This window comes from Suillus discolor, assembly GCF_016758755.1.
Source record: "Suillus discolor strain FC423 chromosome Unknown F5147scaffold_4, whole genome shotgun sequence".
Taxonomy (NCBI): Eukaryota; Fungi; Basidiomycota; class Agaricomycetes; order Boletales; family Suillaceae; genus Suillus; species Suillus discolor.
This window is the reverse complement of record NW_024541251.1, coordinates 726,381-740,335: the sequence shown is the minus strand read 5'-3', so window position 1 is coordinate 740,335 and position 13,955 is coordinate 726,381. Positions and strand designations below refer to the sequence as shown.

General features: G+C 48.0%; 6 protein-coding genes across 6 annotated transcripts; 3 read left to right on the top strand and 3 right to left on the bottom strand.

Moving 5' to 3' along the window:
• The first annotated feature begins 231 nt into the window (after positions 1-231).
• On the top strand, positions 232-1,924 carry F5147DRAFT_669505 (uncharacterized protein). The gene is made up of 5 exons (XM_041435470.1): positions 232-944; positions 996-1,027; positions 1,090-1,293; positions 1,345-1,632; positions 1,689-1,924. Exons 1-5 carry the CDS (start codon positions 461-463, stop codon positions 1,806-1,808), a joined length of 1,128 nt encoding a protein of 375 aa, XP_041298540.1. The 5' UTR covers positions 232-460; the 3' UTR covers positions 1,809-1,924.
• A 143-nt stretch (positions 1,925-2,067) lies between these two features.
• On the top strand, positions 2,068-4,736 carry F5147DRAFT_669502 (uncharacterized protein). Its single transcript, XM_041435469.1, has 10 exons — positions 2,068-2,522; positions 2,573-2,678; positions 2,741-2,791; positions 2,871-2,932; positions 2,988-3,072; positions 3,132-3,149; positions 3,198-3,249; positions 3,296-3,514; positions 3,565-4,279; positions 4,333-4,736. The coding sequence occupies exons 1-10, from the start codon at positions 2,353-2,355 to the stop codon at positions 4,541-4,543; spliced, it is 1,689 nt and encodes a 562-aa protein (XP_041298539.1). The 5' UTR covers positions 2,068-2,352; the 3' UTR covers positions 4,544-4,736.
• A 102-nt stretch (positions 4,737-4,838) lies between these two features.
• On the top strand, positions 4,839-8,381 carry F5147DRAFT_669500 (WD40 repeat-like protein). The gene is made up of 8 exons (XM_041435468.1): positions 4,839-5,181; positions 5,243-5,565; positions 5,616-6,299; positions 6,352-6,849; positions 6,898-7,161; positions 7,220-7,765; positions 7,788-7,930; positions 7,987-8,381. Exons 1-7 carry the CDS (start codon positions 4,859-4,861, stop codon positions 7,928-7,930), a joined length of 2,781 nt encoding a protein of 926 aa, XP_041298538.1. The 5' UTR covers positions 4,839-4,858; the 3' UTR covers positions 7,987-8,381.
• Positions 8,382-8,430: 49 nt separating this feature from the next.
• On the bottom strand, positions 8,431-9,473 carry F5147DRAFT_566535 (uncharacterized protein; the record flags this gene model as incomplete). Its single annotated transcript, XM_041430805.1, has 3 exons — positions 8,431-8,864; positions 8,910-9,229; positions 9,286-9,473. 3 exons carry the CDS (start codon positions 9,471-9,473, stop codon positions 8,431-8,433), a joined length of 942 nt encoding a protein of 313 aa, XP_041298537.1.
• Positions 9,474-9,901: 428 nt separating this feature from the next.
• On the bottom strand, positions 9,902-10,815 carry F5147DRAFT_566405 (uncharacterized protein; the record flags this gene model as incomplete). Its single annotated transcript, XM_041430798.1, has 2 exons — positions 9,902-10,604; positions 10,658-10,815. The coding sequence occupies 2 exons, from the start codon at positions 10,813-10,815 to the stop codon at positions 9,902-9,904; spliced, it is 861 nt and encodes a 286-aa protein (XP_041298536.1).
• A 293-nt stretch (positions 10,816-11,108) lies between these two features.
• Positions 11,109-13,248, bottom strand: F5147DRAFT_255149 (uncharacterized protein). The gene is made up of 2 exons (XM_041428861.1): positions 12,995-13,248; positions 11,109-12,941 (listed from the first exon to the last, which is right to left on the bottom strand). Exons 1-2 carry the CDS (start codon positions 13,073-13,075, stop codon positions 11,211-11,213), a joined length of 1,812 nt encoding a protein of 603 aa, XP_041298535.1. The 5' UTR covers positions 13,076-13,248; the 3' UTR covers positions 11,109-11,210.
• Between the last annotated feature and the right edge of the window lie 707 nt (positions 13,249-13,955).

The following is a 13,955-nucleotide window of genomic DNA, read 5'->3' as shown; positions in this document are numbered from 1 at the left end:
TTTTAAGCTTTCTGGGGGAAGCCGAAAACCTGTCTGACAAAATTGGCCTCGGAGTCTCACGCTGAGTCACGCATGTACAGCGTGCCTGGATAAGTAGTACCTAATTGATAATTTTCAAGGCACTTGCAGTTCTCGAAGGTATCATCACCACAGCTCGCAAGTACTGCGGACTTGTACAATCACCGAATTTCTGGAGAATGCACGACGTGGATAAGCGCGATAGGATTAATGGCTATGTAAGCATTTCGCGTAATGTGCTGACGCAACCGCGAACCCAAGTACTCGGCCTTGTTCGGCAGAACTTGCTTCTTGCGATAGGTTCGGGCACGTCTGAATCTCGAACAACATCACCGAAGCGGTATATAAAAGAACGCGTTGAATCATGCCGGCCGCACATACCATCATTTTACAATTCCTTAATCTTCTTTCCTTACTACCACCACCCACTTATCATTAGAAAATGGCCGGAAAGGCAGAACAGAACGTTGTCATTGTTGGCGGTGGATACGCTGGGTTCCAAGTTGCTAAACAGCTCAGCAAAAAATTGGACCCGAGAAGATACAACCTCATTCTCATTAACTCCCGCTCTTACGCTGTTGCCCTTCCTGCAGCCGTCCGTCTTGTCGTCGACACAGAGTCTAAGTTGGAAGAAACCGCATTCGTCAAGCTTGACAGGATTTACGCGAATGGCAATGGCGAGACAAAAGTCGGTTTTGTGACCGGCATTGAGGCACAGCCTGGCGTCCCTGGGGGTGCCGTTGTCCTTGCCAACGGGGAGCGCATTTCATATGCAGTGCTTATTTTGGCTACTGGCTCAAAATTCAGTGGTCCCTGTGCCATCCCAGAGAACGAGGATGATGTCCTGCCATTTGTTAACGCATGGCGCCAAAAGTTCGCCAAAGCAAACCACGTTGTGATCGTTGGCGGAGGTGCCGTTGGTATCGGTGAGTATGCATAAGGTATCATCGTGTCGTTACTAATGCAATACTTCTCAGAGTTGGCTGGTGAAGTCAAGGATCTTTACCCGGTGAATTTTTTTTTTTCAAATTTAGTCAGGCTATCGCAGTTCTGACGAATTACGCAATACAGACAAAGAAAGTTACCATTGTCCACGGTGGTAATCAGCTTATCAATGCTACGTATGGCAACTCCCTCCGAAAGGGACTGGAGAAACGCCTTCATGCTCGTGGTGTTGAATTCATGTTCAATGAATACATCGATGACATTCCAGAGCCGGGTGTCGTTGGTATCACTACTCGCAGTGGAAAGCAAATTTCAGACGCCGACTTAGTGGTACGTGCACTGTTGTATGTGCACATCTAACCAGCTCACCAGCACATACAGGTATCTGCTCGTGGGGGCCGCCCCAACACTGAGTACGTGACTTCCCTTGGTGAAGATGCTGTGAACGGCCATGGCTTCGTTAAGATCAAGCCAACCATGCAACTGCTCAATCACCCATCCATCTTCGCTGTGGGGGATATCATCGACTGGACTGAGCAGAAGCAGATAGCCAAGCTCATGTGGCATGTTCCCGTTATCGTGGCGAACGTAGTGAGCTTCTTGAACGGAGTCGCGCCGACAAAGAAATACGCGGGTGCACCTGAGATTATTGTGATCACGAATGGAAAGGTGAGTCAGAAGCCGGGGGAGTTATTGTGGCTTGACCCTGACATGATTCGTTATAGAAAGGCGGCATGGGCTACTTCGGGTTCTTGGGAGGGTTTACCTTGGGTGATTGGTTTGCCTGGCTGGTCAAGTCGAGACATTTTATGATCCCACACTTCAGGAAGGATCTCGGTTACTGATAGTGTTAAGAAGTATTCGTTGGACCTTGGATAGCTGCATACCTTCTACCTAGCTTTTATGGGTGTATCGTACCTCTTATGTTTTCTATAATTGCATTCTAGTCATTATGAGTCCAGGCCAGCTGTGAAAAAATGCAGGGTGATCTAATGAACCCATGATGATGGACGGTCATCAACGTTGATATCAAAACGGCCTGTTAAGTATGTGTGTGAGGGTCCGCGGATGTAATTCGGCGTCGAAGGCTCGATAGCCGATCAAGTTGTCCAGGTTTTTTGTAACGAGTTGTGTATCAGATGATTTGCCAGCTCGAACACTGCTTGAAAGCAGCTTTGATGACCATAAAGAGGAAGGTCAGTGCTAGTCTGTTGTTCCCTACCTACTAACGTTAGATTTAATGATAGCCTGTCCCACGCCGACTTCATCGCAATAATATCATAGCCCTTCTCAAAACACACGTTCCGTTTTCCACTACACGATTCGCGCCAGGACTAGGATTTGTTTCAGGAGTACAAGTACAACACTCTCTTTGTTGCTCCTTCCATCATGCCCCCACCACGTCCAAGCACAGCCACAACAATGGCACTTGATTCCACCAGCGGCAGGCGTGTTCCTCGAAACAGGGACTTTCTCAATAAACATGGTCACCGTCATCATTCCTATGACCCAGAGAAAGCTCCATATCCTCTAAGTTACGATAGACAAGTCCTAGAGCTGTGAGTTTGTCCGTTACTGTGTGCCTGACCGGCGGCTAAGCCCGTTATAGGGAGAACATGGATCACAGCTTCGTCATGCACGTCAAGAAATCAGTTTCGGTCGTCCAATTTCCAGATCACGACTCTCCAAAACGCTCTCTCGATCTTGGCTGTGGGGTAAGTCACGTCTTACATCACATCTTCTTTCAGTTACGTGACAATGCTTGTGTGTTTCATAGGGGGGAACGTGGATACTTGATGCTGCGAAGGAATGGCCAGATTGCGAATTCGTAAGTACTTCTATTCTTGATATCAGAATGGAGTTTACAAACGCCACAAAGGTCGGGTTTGACCTCGTGGATGTACAAGGTCCCAACATCATTACTCGAGCCAGATGTTGCGAATCGCATCTCGTGGGTCCACGGTAATTTGTGAGTAATACATTCGAGCCAACGTGTAAACCGGTCTAAGGAATCCCTTGATGAGTTTGACGACGAAACTCCCGTTCGACGATGACGAATTCGACCATGTTCACATGCACGGCTTAGGCCGGGGTATCCCTGAGAACAAGGTATGTTAGCATATACTCATACTGTATTAATGGACACATTCTGAACATGCTGGCTCCAGTGGGGTGTTCTATTTGAGGTGAGATCGTTCTCCTCCTTTGCAGCTATATCTTGATTGCCTCCCAAGGAAGTGAACCGTGTCCTACGACCGGGTGGGGTTGTTGAAGTCCTCGAACATGGTACATCATTATATTGCCTTCACGTCTCCCTATTAACTTATCCCAGATATCCTATTCCCTACACTGCCTACCTGGTTTACGGCACCTTTGCGAGCACGCAATAAGCGTTCAGATTCTGTTCACTATCCCAACGGCTCGCATAATCGCACTGACAAACTACCCTCGTCACAACCAGACATCCCTCCCCTACCTCATGACCATGCACTACTCGAAAGCTTGTATTATGCTATATTTGAGAACCGATTTATCAACTTACGTCCAACAGGTATGTTGTACTGTATGTGTGTGATCTCAATTGCATCTGACGTGCATCAGCTATTCTCCCAATATATTTCACCTCGAATTTCCGTCGCGTAATATCTGCACCTATTGTCCATTTCCGCATGCCTGCATTACCCCCTTTACAAGCATTACCACAACCGTTACCACCAAATGCGCTTCTCATGGAAGCTTCGTTATCCTCGGACAGATCTGAAACCACCTCACAACCTCATGCGACTCTCACCCCTGTCACACCTCGTCCCTTCGCCGTCTCATTCTCGTCTACTCACTCCTCTGCTACAAGTAAATCAGCGTCATCGGGGGAATCGTCGTTATTCAGCAATATGGAGAGTTCCACGCTTTCATGCCCAACAACGAGTCCCACGGATTGCTCGCCGCATTTACCAGTACTCTCGTGCAATACAACCAACACCTTGAGCTCTGAAACAGAAACGGCTCATGTCATGAAAAAACCGCTCTATATCGTTGATAGTTCAGCGGCTGAGAGTACGTCTATGGGCGTTGCAGCTTCACAGTCCCTGATTCCTCTCGATGAGATCGACAAGCTTAGCGAACGTTCACTCGCTATGCAACTATACTGGTCGTATCAAAGTGTACTGGGGTGCCAAGAGGCCATGTACGAGGAGCTCTTAGATCGCACGAGGAATCGTACAGGGCAATTAACAGAGTGTGGGTGGGATACCGATCTGGAGCTATCCGAACTTGAGAGTCGGACGAAGTTCGAGATACTGATAGACCGCTATAAGCGGTGAGCATCACTTTCTCTGATACATGCTTATAATTGCTGAACCAGTTGCGTAGCGATATGCAGGCGCGAATATCCTTGTGGTGTTCACTTGCTGAACTGGGATGGTCTGTTCCTCCGCGGGAGGCAATGTCGAAGGCAGAACTTGTGGAGGAGGAGAGACTCTATCAGGCTATGCTTAAAGCGCGACAGTTTTCCTCTGAGGAAGACCTGTACACACCCTGCCGGTCTGTGCGGATATTCGTGGGTTACAAGGATATACAGTGATTTCACTGCTTCCTGATGTTTCCATTCTTATTCATGTTATTTGCTTTGGTGTTTATGTATATTCCTCTTGGAGCGTCGAGACTCTCTTTCGAGGATGATGCGCTGTATATATTAAAAAGGTTGTCCTTGTAGCAATATGTATACGAGGTTTGTAGCGGCACCGTGTTCTGCTATAATGACAGTGTTTTGCATAGAGTGAAATTCCGTTCGATTTCCTTTCTGGGACATAACCGGCAAACGCCGCCGAAGTGGCGGTGACATTTTTTACAAAAGTCCTGTGAATGCTTCGCGATCGCTCGAAATCTCAGAACGCTCATGGCCGCGGTCAAGGTCATAAATCACACTCCTTTCGTTCCCCGTCTACCGAAGGATGTCCCACTCCCACCAAGTCCTGCAGAATCGACAAGTCCACCACCCCCGGTGAAGAAGAAATCGAGAAAGAGCAAAACCAAGGAGAAGGAGAAAGTTAAGGAAGGCGTGCAGGGGATAAAGAGGCAGGGAGAGCAAGAGAGGGGGAATACGAATGAACAACACGAAAACGAGATGCCACAACCAGAGCCGCTGAAACCTCTGACATGGGCATCCCTGACTGATTCGAACTCCAATTCACATCCACCAATATTCACGAAAGACGGGAGGTGCGTAGATTTCATGGACATACGACATATCCGATGTAATTAATCTGCTTGTTTTGATCAGCCACTTCTTTTCTATTGTCAGGGAAAGAATCAAGATACATTCTACATCATCTGGCAAGGTCATTTCTACATTACCAGGACCACAGGATGATGGTCACCAGGATATCATCACATCTGCTATACTAAGTGCAAACAATGCATTTCAGCTCATCACCGTATCCCTGGACGGCACCATCAAAGTCTGGGATTTTCTCGAAGGCATATTGTTGCGCACGATCAATCTCGAACAGCCTATCCATCACGTGTGCGGGCATGAAAAGATAAAAGATTACGTTTTTGTCGCCACTGCAAAAGCGAAGAAGAAGGGAAGCAATGATGGTAACGGTGAGTGCTATGGTCTGTAACGTATAATAAGTTTTTCATTTGCGGTGCAGAACAACTAAAATCACACCGGTCTGCAAAGGCTTCTTCCGAAGAGAGCTGTATCATCTTGCGTGTGTCGCTCAAGCCTCAAAATCCTGCTTCAGGCGCGAAATGGCACAAGTCATCTCAGATCACGCCAGTTGGCAAGACCAGGTATACGGCTGGACTTGCTGTATCTGCAAGTGGTGAATGGTTGATTGCGGTCGCTGGTCACAAGGCCTACGTTGCACAAATGTCTGCACTGAAGTCTGGATTTACAAAATACGTTTCACCCGATGCATTGACATGTTTGGCGGTCCATCCATTAGAGGACTATTTTGCGACGGGGGACGCAAAGGGTGTCGTGCGGTTATGGTACTGCTTGAACCAGGCCAGGCCAGTAGTTGCTAACGTAGAAAAGCGATCGCAAACGTCTGAGCTTCATTGGCACGCCCATGCAGTTTCATCTGTTGCATTTACGACGAACGGGGCGTATTTGTTATCTGGTGGTGAAGAAGCTACTCTCGTCATATGGCAGCTGCACTCTGGCAAGAAAGAGTTCGTGCCCCGAGTTGGCTCTCCCATCAAAAATGTTGTGGTCTCACGCAGTTCCGCTGCTGAAGAAGAGTATCTTCTCGGGCTGGCGGATGCAAGTTTTGCATTTATCAGTTCTGCCACGCTCAAGTTATCGCGAGTTTTTTCTCGCATAAAACTAGGTGCGTCCTTCTATATGTCATATGAACCTGCTCAATTACATCGTAAACTCAGATTCTGCCACGTCAAGTGCCTGGGCGTCCTCGTCCTCTGCCACACCACTTGCAGTCCACTCGCTGTCATCGACACTCGTTCTCCCCTCTTCCCATCCTTCTTCACTACAAACCTATTCTCCCTCGTCATCCACGCTCGTCGCAGAGCTGGAGGTGTCGCCTTCAAATCGAGTGTCAAGACAAGAAGAAAAGATGTTAGAGCCTTCACGAGTAGAACGTGTGGTTATCTCGCCGTCAGGAGAGTGGATGGCGACTATCGATCGGCGGGAAGGAGATGAGTCATTCCGTGGCGAGATATACCTCAAGATATGGTGGTGGGACAAGAAGTCTGCTTTTTGGATATTGAATACCAGAGTAGACCGGCCACACGGCTTGAACAAGGTCACATCTATGTCTTTTAGTCCGTCCGATGAAAATTGGCTGGCGACCACTGGTGAGGATATAAACGTCAAAACTTGGAGAATACGGAGTACGAAGGATAAGAAGGGCAATGTGGAAGGTATGTGCAGATGTTCATGTGAACCTGTAGTTTGTGACGGCCTTTTAGTTTCCTGGACCTCGAGATCGTCTTTTGGCTTCCGTCTTGAGATGCCCAGAGACTCAGCTTGGTCTCCGGATGGCTCTCTTCTGGCTGTTGCGCTCGACGGCTTTGTGGCATTGTATGATTCAATATCGAATGCACTTCACTTCACAATAGTGTGTTCAGAATGCCCAAAAATATCGTCCGTACGCTTCATCGGGCATCATGGCCAGTATATTGCGGTTCTTGGCGGCCCCAATCTTGTTGTCTGTGATATTATCAACCGCTCTGGTGCGTCTCTTCACTTGATTGACGATCTGCATCAAATTAAACATTGAACATACTACAGTACGTTGGCATCGTCGGCACAACCACCCTTATGTCACTCTTGTACCTCACCCTTACCAAGATACCTTCGTAACGATTCATCGTTTACCCTCAGACACGACTAATGAGCTCATGGTCTACTCCATCTCGTCGTCGACTCCCCTGCTTTCACAGACGTTACCGTTCGGGATACGAAATTTAGTTTGGTACCCCGTTCCAAATCGCGTCGCTCGCAGCCGGAAGTTTTCTCTTGTGGGAATTACGCATGCTTTCGGTGTCGTGCTTCTAGGACACGACATCGACATAACCGATGAGGCAAGTTTGTCAACGAAAGCACTCCAGAAAGGGCTGGCGGTGCCCAAGCAATCTCTCTTCGAGGAGATGTTTGGTGTACCGGCTCTTACCGACGTCTCTCACAATGCTGTCTCGTCGACAATCGATACCTCCCTTCCCTGGAAAAGCAGTGAGACGGGAAGTGTCTTTGATGCCCCTGCTTACCTCATGCCGCCGATGGAAAGTCTGTTCGAGCCGTTGATCAACGGCTTCCTCAAGCTGCGGCTAAAGGAAAGTGTGGACGAAGAGCATCAGAGTGGCATTCATGGATGTTGCTGATGAAATGACTGCTGAACCTATGGACATCGAAGAACCTGCTTTTATAGAGATGGGCAAAGTATCGAAGGATGACATCCTTGGCACATTTATACCATTCTTCAAGGACATCACAGGTAAATGATTCTCACTCAGTCGTCCCTTGTGAACGGCTACTCAACGGATTTATTCAAAGGTCTGGCCTGATTACCCGTTCCATTCCGACACTCGTCCGGTCGCATTGACACTCCCAACTACTCCATCTTCCCATCATGCGAAACCTGCACCCCGAACAGTTGCTTCCCAAAAGCCGAACCCTAATGTATCCTCCAAAAAGCAAGCTTCCACGCCGTCTGCGCCAGCCAAGACTGGCAAAAAAAGAAGTAGACATTCTCTAGTTTGAATATAAAATATCTATTATCGGGCACAAGGTGTAATTCATCCAGCCGCGTGGACACCTCATCGAGATTGTTGTTTCAGCACATCGCATTTTATTTTTAAGACGTTGTTGCATTTTACCCTCACACTTCGCATGTTGCCGATGTAGCCAAGTTTCTATACTGTTGTTGATATAAGGAATGTTGTGTTGTGTTTCATTTCATGCTCGTGTTGTAAGAATTATTGCCTTCTCAACTAGTACTACGCCTATTTCTTCCCAGCATCGCGTCCTCTCAAAGAATGTTTGAAGCTCAACAGGAGCGAAGCTCCATGGATCACGTCCTGTGAAGGAGTAGGACTGATGGACAAAGACGTGCTGACCTTTCCCGCGGCAAATGAGAGTAACGAAAGTGCTGAAGTGGTGCGTGGATTTGATGACCCAAATGGCGGCCAGAACCTGCTCAAGCCGTCGGCGGCGCTACCATTATCTCTTCCTGCCCGTCTGCGTTTCGTCTGTCTGTCGCAAGCCCATTCGAGTGTCAGGCCTCTCTTGCTATATCGTACGTCCTTTTTATCGCGGGCAGGGCTACGAACTTCACTCCTTCTGTCGGACACTGAACTTGGAGCTGTTGGTGATGAAGGAAGGTGTTGCCACAGTTCCTGGACGCCGGTTGTACTTCCTGCTGTCGGTTGTGCTTGATCTTTTTCGTGCAAAGCCTCCAGCGATTTCGAAGACATCAATGAACCTAAGGAGTTGAGGAGAGGTTTGACCTGCAGTGATTTCTTCGGTGGATCATGATTGACATCGCTCTTTTGTTCTTGCGGGGATAGTGTTATGCGTGACTTCTCAGAACAAACAGGCGGCGGAATCACAGGTTGTAGGGTATCGTTTACCGATGGCGAAGAGACACACCGGAGCACTGATAGAGATTGCACAGGAAGCTGGTGATCCAGGGTTTGGGAAACGACATTCCGTATCTGAAGCGGTAAGCAAGGCGCGCTCGGTTGACTACGTTTTGCCATTTGGCGCTTGTTTTGGAACCAGATCGTGATGCTTTTGTAATCCCTGTTTACCGAGGTGAGTGGTTTGCGTGGCGAGAAAGTTTGCTGACAGCCTCCTACATGCCAAGCTCGCCTGCAAGTTGATTCTTCCTGTGCCTTGACGGATGCGTGTCTTTTTGATAGAGCGATTCCAGATGCATAAGCTGTGTGGGTGACATGCGGTGCCTCTTCCTCAGAGAATCGATCCGTATTTCTGCTTCTGCTTCTGGCGATGCCTGATTGACGTCGGGCTGCGGAGCGGGTATCATGTTCTCTTTGTGTTGATTAGGAGTTAGGGTCTTGGATCGTCGCGTTGAACGAGTGGTACGGGTAGTAGATGTCATAGAGATGTGCGTTATTAGAAGTAGGCTGTGAGGGAGTAGAATGATGGTCCAAAGAAATGTGTAATAGCAACACGACCCAGCGGCTAACAAGTCCAACGCGTCACGGTCACGTGGACAAAAAGACCCATTTAGATTTTTGCACTAGAAAGGTTTCATTCTATAGCTCATGCTGACTGGAAAAGAATAGGTGCAATAGATATAAATAATTTTATACATGCCATGGACAGTATGATGCAGTAAAGCAAATATCTCGTAGGTATCAAATAAAAACCGAATAATGACTGAAATACAACAGCTTCCTTAGTAGGTATTGCACACGAAGAGAAAGGTATATAATTACTGATGATAAAATATTAACGACGCGCCATAAAACCAAGGAGCGTCAAGGCAGCTTCGACATCCTCTGATTGGGGAGGTTTTCTCAAGTCAGAAAACAGGGCTTTGTTGTTCTCCTGTCCACTAAAGCGCGAGGGAGAATTGCTCTGGGGAGAGAGGTCGATGCATCGGACACTAGAATCAGGGGTGAGGGCTTCATATGACCCATCATCTGAGCCACCGCCGTGACTCAAAGAGGGGAGACAAGGGAGGTCATCTTCCTCTTCTCCATCGTCAACCCGCTTGTCTCGCCTCGCTTTGAGACAGGCCCATTCTAACGAACGCCAGGTCTTTGATCGTGAGGGAAGGTCAGCCAGTCTAGCTTCCTCAGCACCTGGGGAAGACTGCGAAAAAGCGGGGGATGATGGGATGTGTTTCCATAACTCTGAGGGACTCGGAGACGATTGGGCAAGGACGTTAGTAGTCCGTGGAGTGAAAGGAGTGGGAGGTGCTTGATTGGCGGATAGGAGTAATGACGGTGATGAGGGTCTCTCAGATAACTGAGCGATTTTATCAAGCGAAACAGAGAAGGAAGATATGGATTTATTAGGACGGTGCTGTTTCAAATGACGCGATTGAGGTGCGTGAATTTTTGGAGGATTATTCTCATTCCAGATGAGGGATTTTCTCTTCTCTGTCTGGCGTTTGTTTTGGAACCAGTTGGTCACAGACTTGAGTTCCCTAAAGTACAGGTCAGTTCAAGGTCTACTACTACTCATATCGTATCAACGTACATCCCGAACTCCGTAGCCAAAGCGAGGCGCTGCTCCCGAGTTGGATGGTGAGACAGTTCGAGTAGTTGCTGGAGAGCCTTGAGTTGCTGGGGGGTGTTGCGTCGTCTGATATAGGGTACATGTGTACTAACAGGAGGGTTTGCTTCTGAGAGTGACATATCAGCGATATCGGACGTATTTGAATGAGTTACAGTCAAGATCGTTGAGGAAGAGGCAGACCGTTGAAGTGGGGGCATGGTGATACAAGGAATAGAGATGTACGATGTGTGATTATGTACTTAGCACATACGTTTGCTGTGTGCTGGTGGTGGTGACAGTGTGAAGTAAGGTCATAAGGTTTGATCTGTTCAATACGCGTTACGCGACATGGTTCAAATAAGACACGTAACCACGTGACCTAAACACTCTGGTCACGTGTAGCTTAAAAGAAATCACACATGTAAACTTCAAGTGCACGAATGAGATGATAGATTGCAATGGTAAATTATAGTATACAAATGTTTTCCTATGTATGTCGCTACAGAATATATCATTCCAATAAATACTTTCCTCTCTAGATCGTCTCTCCATAACGATCGCAAGTCGCCAACGCCCTCTCCTCAGGGGTAGTGGATCCCAGAGGCGCGATGAACAGACCCACGACCTGTTGAATCATGTCCGCTTCCTCCGCAGTTACGTTGTTGACGTACGGAGAATTCACATAGGCCCTCTTTAATGGGGCGCCCAGCTCCTTCCTCCTAGCCACCCACTCCGCTATCTTCGTTCCAGACAATTGCTGGAATTCTAACGTCTGAAGTTTTGGACACAGAACTTGACGGTTCTGCGGGAACGACTGAGTGTCTGCGTCTTTCCCAAGTCCATATTCTCGAGGGTCTTCGTTAAATGCCTCTATGACATGCCAGTTCATGGAGGCGATCCGTAGATAGCTCAGGTAAGGTATCGCGTATAGGAACCTCACCATCGCCTTTGTCCCCTTCTCTGTGGGACTAATGTTGACTGTATAGAGCGTCAGGAGTCGCAGCTCTCTGTACCGAGCAGTTATGGCAGCAATCATTGTCGTATAATCTTCGCCTGTCAGGTTCATTAACGTCAGATCGCGAACGTTTGGTGCCTTGAACTGAGATAAAATGTAGCACGAGTACACCATGCTGAAGCCGCCTATAATGAGAACCTTCAGGTAGGGAAGGTTAATTGGAATGTGATCGGGCATTCTAGCGCTGGGTTGCGGGCCTGCGCCGTCCAAAGACAACTTCTGCAAGCGAGGGCAAGCTAGGAGAACCTCACGAAAGCGACTCAATGTTGGCGCAACATTCATCGCAATTTTCCTGAGGTCGATGGTAGATAGGTTGCTAAGTGGAGTCGCGTTCCAGTCAATATGAACGCCGCGGAGGCAGAGATATTTTAAGGCCCGAGTCTGGCCACCGAAAAGAACAGTAGGTGTATGTCCTGGCCCGAGCCATACCAAAGGTTGTCCCATCCTATGAATTTCTAAACGTTCCATGTTGATGGCCTTCCCAGCATAAGCTGCTTCTTGCAACTTGTCCAAAACTACGAGTGCAGGGGGCCAGTTGTCAACAACAAGCACAAGCATGCGAATCTGAGAGACTTTGACAAGGAGTTTGTCCATGAGCTCTTTCATCTGTTCGGTAGTAAATCGATGATCGTCCTCCTTGTACTTCCAATCATCATCTTTGGACTTCCAGTCGGCATCATGCTCGTTGATGCGGATGTCCAACGGTGCACCACCTGCCCTCCTGAACCACTCCATCGACCGTTCATACGGAGGAGGATCGCGGAACCAGATAGCACTCCAAAGGGTGCAGTCTTCGATCATCAACCTGCGCCATTTGGCACATACCGAAGTGAGTAATAGGCGAATGTGCGTGCCTTCATCTGGGGTACTGGTTGACCAAACAGCGATACGAAAGATGTGTGTAATGATTTCGGGTGGCAAGTCATTCATACGAAAATTGCGCCAGTAAAAGATGTTACGTTTGAAGCGCATGTCGTCATAAAGGTAAATGTAACGGGGATCATCACTCGCGGCCGACCCCTGACGTTGTATGACGCGCTGTATTTGCGCCATCTTGTGCATGAACATTGTGGAAAGCAACATATCCTTGGCAGAGGTGTCTGTTGTTCCAGGCGGAGGGAGCTTCTTCAGATGGTCTGACATGAGAAATTCCTGCCGTTTCTTGTAATCTGCTGTGCCCATGATGGCATGTTTGGGCCACCGGTTCAGAGGTACGGTCATATGCATTTCGACGGCATCAAGCACAGGATGCTGTGTGCACACTTCATAAGCAATTCACAGAAAGACGAGATGAAGTTACATACCAACGGAGCCGGTCGAACCGGGTTGAGGTCTGACATAATGGGGTCAACTGTCTTTTCGGTTGGTTTGGGGTAAAATGACATGATGAAGTGCGGATTATTATAAGATAGTCGGGACGGATAAAAGATTGAGGGAAAACGAGCAGAGTAACAATTTTAGTTTCTGATAATGTAGCGGCTGAAGAACAATGAGACACAGACAATGTGGCTTTATACGGTCCACAGTGGCACGTCGATTTTCTGGTATCATTGGCAATCGATAGGTGACCTGTTGGTGGCCTGTTTCACAGGCAAAGCGTGTTGTTTGTCCTTGTGGGCGCCCGAAATTCACTTTATTTGTGCTGGGAAAGCAGCGGATTATGCCTTTCAGTCTAGAAGATCATTACGCAGAAAAAGAGCTTGGAAAGAGCTGCACTTGCCCGGCAAAGACGGTCATGCAGCGCGTTTCAAAGAGCGCAATGCGTATCGGATACCAGGAAGACGCGACCTATATTCGTTCAAAGTACCACGATAATAAAGGATCATTCGTACGTTCGCAAGTTTCCAGTGGGCACCTCCATAACATAGCAGGTTGACACAATGTTATGGGCAAAGCCGATACCGCTCTTCTATAGGTGCCTGTAATCACAGAAAGGGGAAAAGACGCATGCTCGTCACGGAACGTTCCACCATGGCGCATTCCGAAAACAAAAACATTTCCTTCGGACACGGACGAGCTGGTCAGCACAAAGCAGCGTGAGTGCATGTATGGGTCGCCTCCTTGAAGTAAAGCATAAGTTACCTGATATTGCGGACATGAATTGTTCTCCGGAAGCAATTTTTGCCGTGGCGGGAAACAAATTGCTGATGTCTTGCTTTGTGCTTGCTCGTCACTTTCCAGGAAACCAAAAAAACTGTCCGCAATATCAGGTAACTTGAATCTGTCTCATCAGAAACCATGCTTTCTGCATTCACATATTTTCAT

What these genes read in the sequence shown, in the direction of transcription:
- F5147DRAFT_669505 (XM_041435470.1), top strand. Translation starts at nt 461, where the DNA reads ATGGCCGGAAAGGCAGAACAGAACGTTGTCATTGTTGGCGGTGGATAC. An exon ending in CGGAGGTGCCGTTGGTATCG is followed by an intron (nt 945 to 995) that starts GTGAGTATGCAT and finishes AATACTTCTCAG; the next exon opens with AGTTGGCTGGTGAAGTCAAG. An exon ending in TTGTGATCACGAATGGAAAG is followed by an intron (nt 1,633 to 1,688) that starts GTGAGTCAGAAG and finishes GATTCGTTATAG; the next exon opens with AAAGGCGGCATGGGCTACTT.
- F5147DRAFT_669502 (XM_041435469.1), top strand. Translation starts at nt 2,353, where the DNA reads ATGCCCCCACCACGTCCAAGCACAGCCACAACAATGGCACTTGATTCC. An exon ending in AATGGCCAGATTGCGAATTC is followed by an intron (nt 2,792 to 2,870) that starts GTAAGTACTTCT and finishes TGGATGTACAAG; the next exon opens with GTCCCAACATCATTACTCGA. An exon ending in CTGATAGACCGCTATAAGCG is followed by an intron (nt 4,280 to 4,332) that starts GTGAGCATCACT and finishes CCAGTTGCGTAG; the next exon opens with CGATATGCAGGCGCGAATAT.
- F5147DRAFT_669500 (XM_041435468.1), top strand. Translation starts at nt 4,859, where the DNA reads ATGGCCGCGGTCAAGGTCATAAATCACACTCCTTTCGTTCCCCGTCTA. An exon ending in ATATTCACGAAAGACGGGAG is followed by an intron (nt 5,182 to 5,242) that starts GTGCGTAGATTT and finishes TGTTTTGATCAG; the next exon opens with CCACTTCTTTTCTATTGTCA. An exon ending in TGATATTATCAACCGCTCTG is followed by an intron (nt 7,162 to 7,219) that starts GTGCGTCTCTTC and finishes AACATACTACAG; the next exon opens with TACGTTGGCATCGTCGGCAC.
- F5147DRAFT_255149 (XM_041428861.1), bottom strand. Translation starts at nt 13,075, where the DNA reads ATGTCATTTTACCCCAAACCAACCGAAAAGACAGTTGACCCCATTATG. An exon ending in CGGTTCGACCGGCTCCGTTG is followed by an intron (nt 12,942 to 12,994) that starts GTATGTAACTTC and finishes GTGTGCACACAG; the next exon opens with CATCCTGTGCTTGATGCCGT.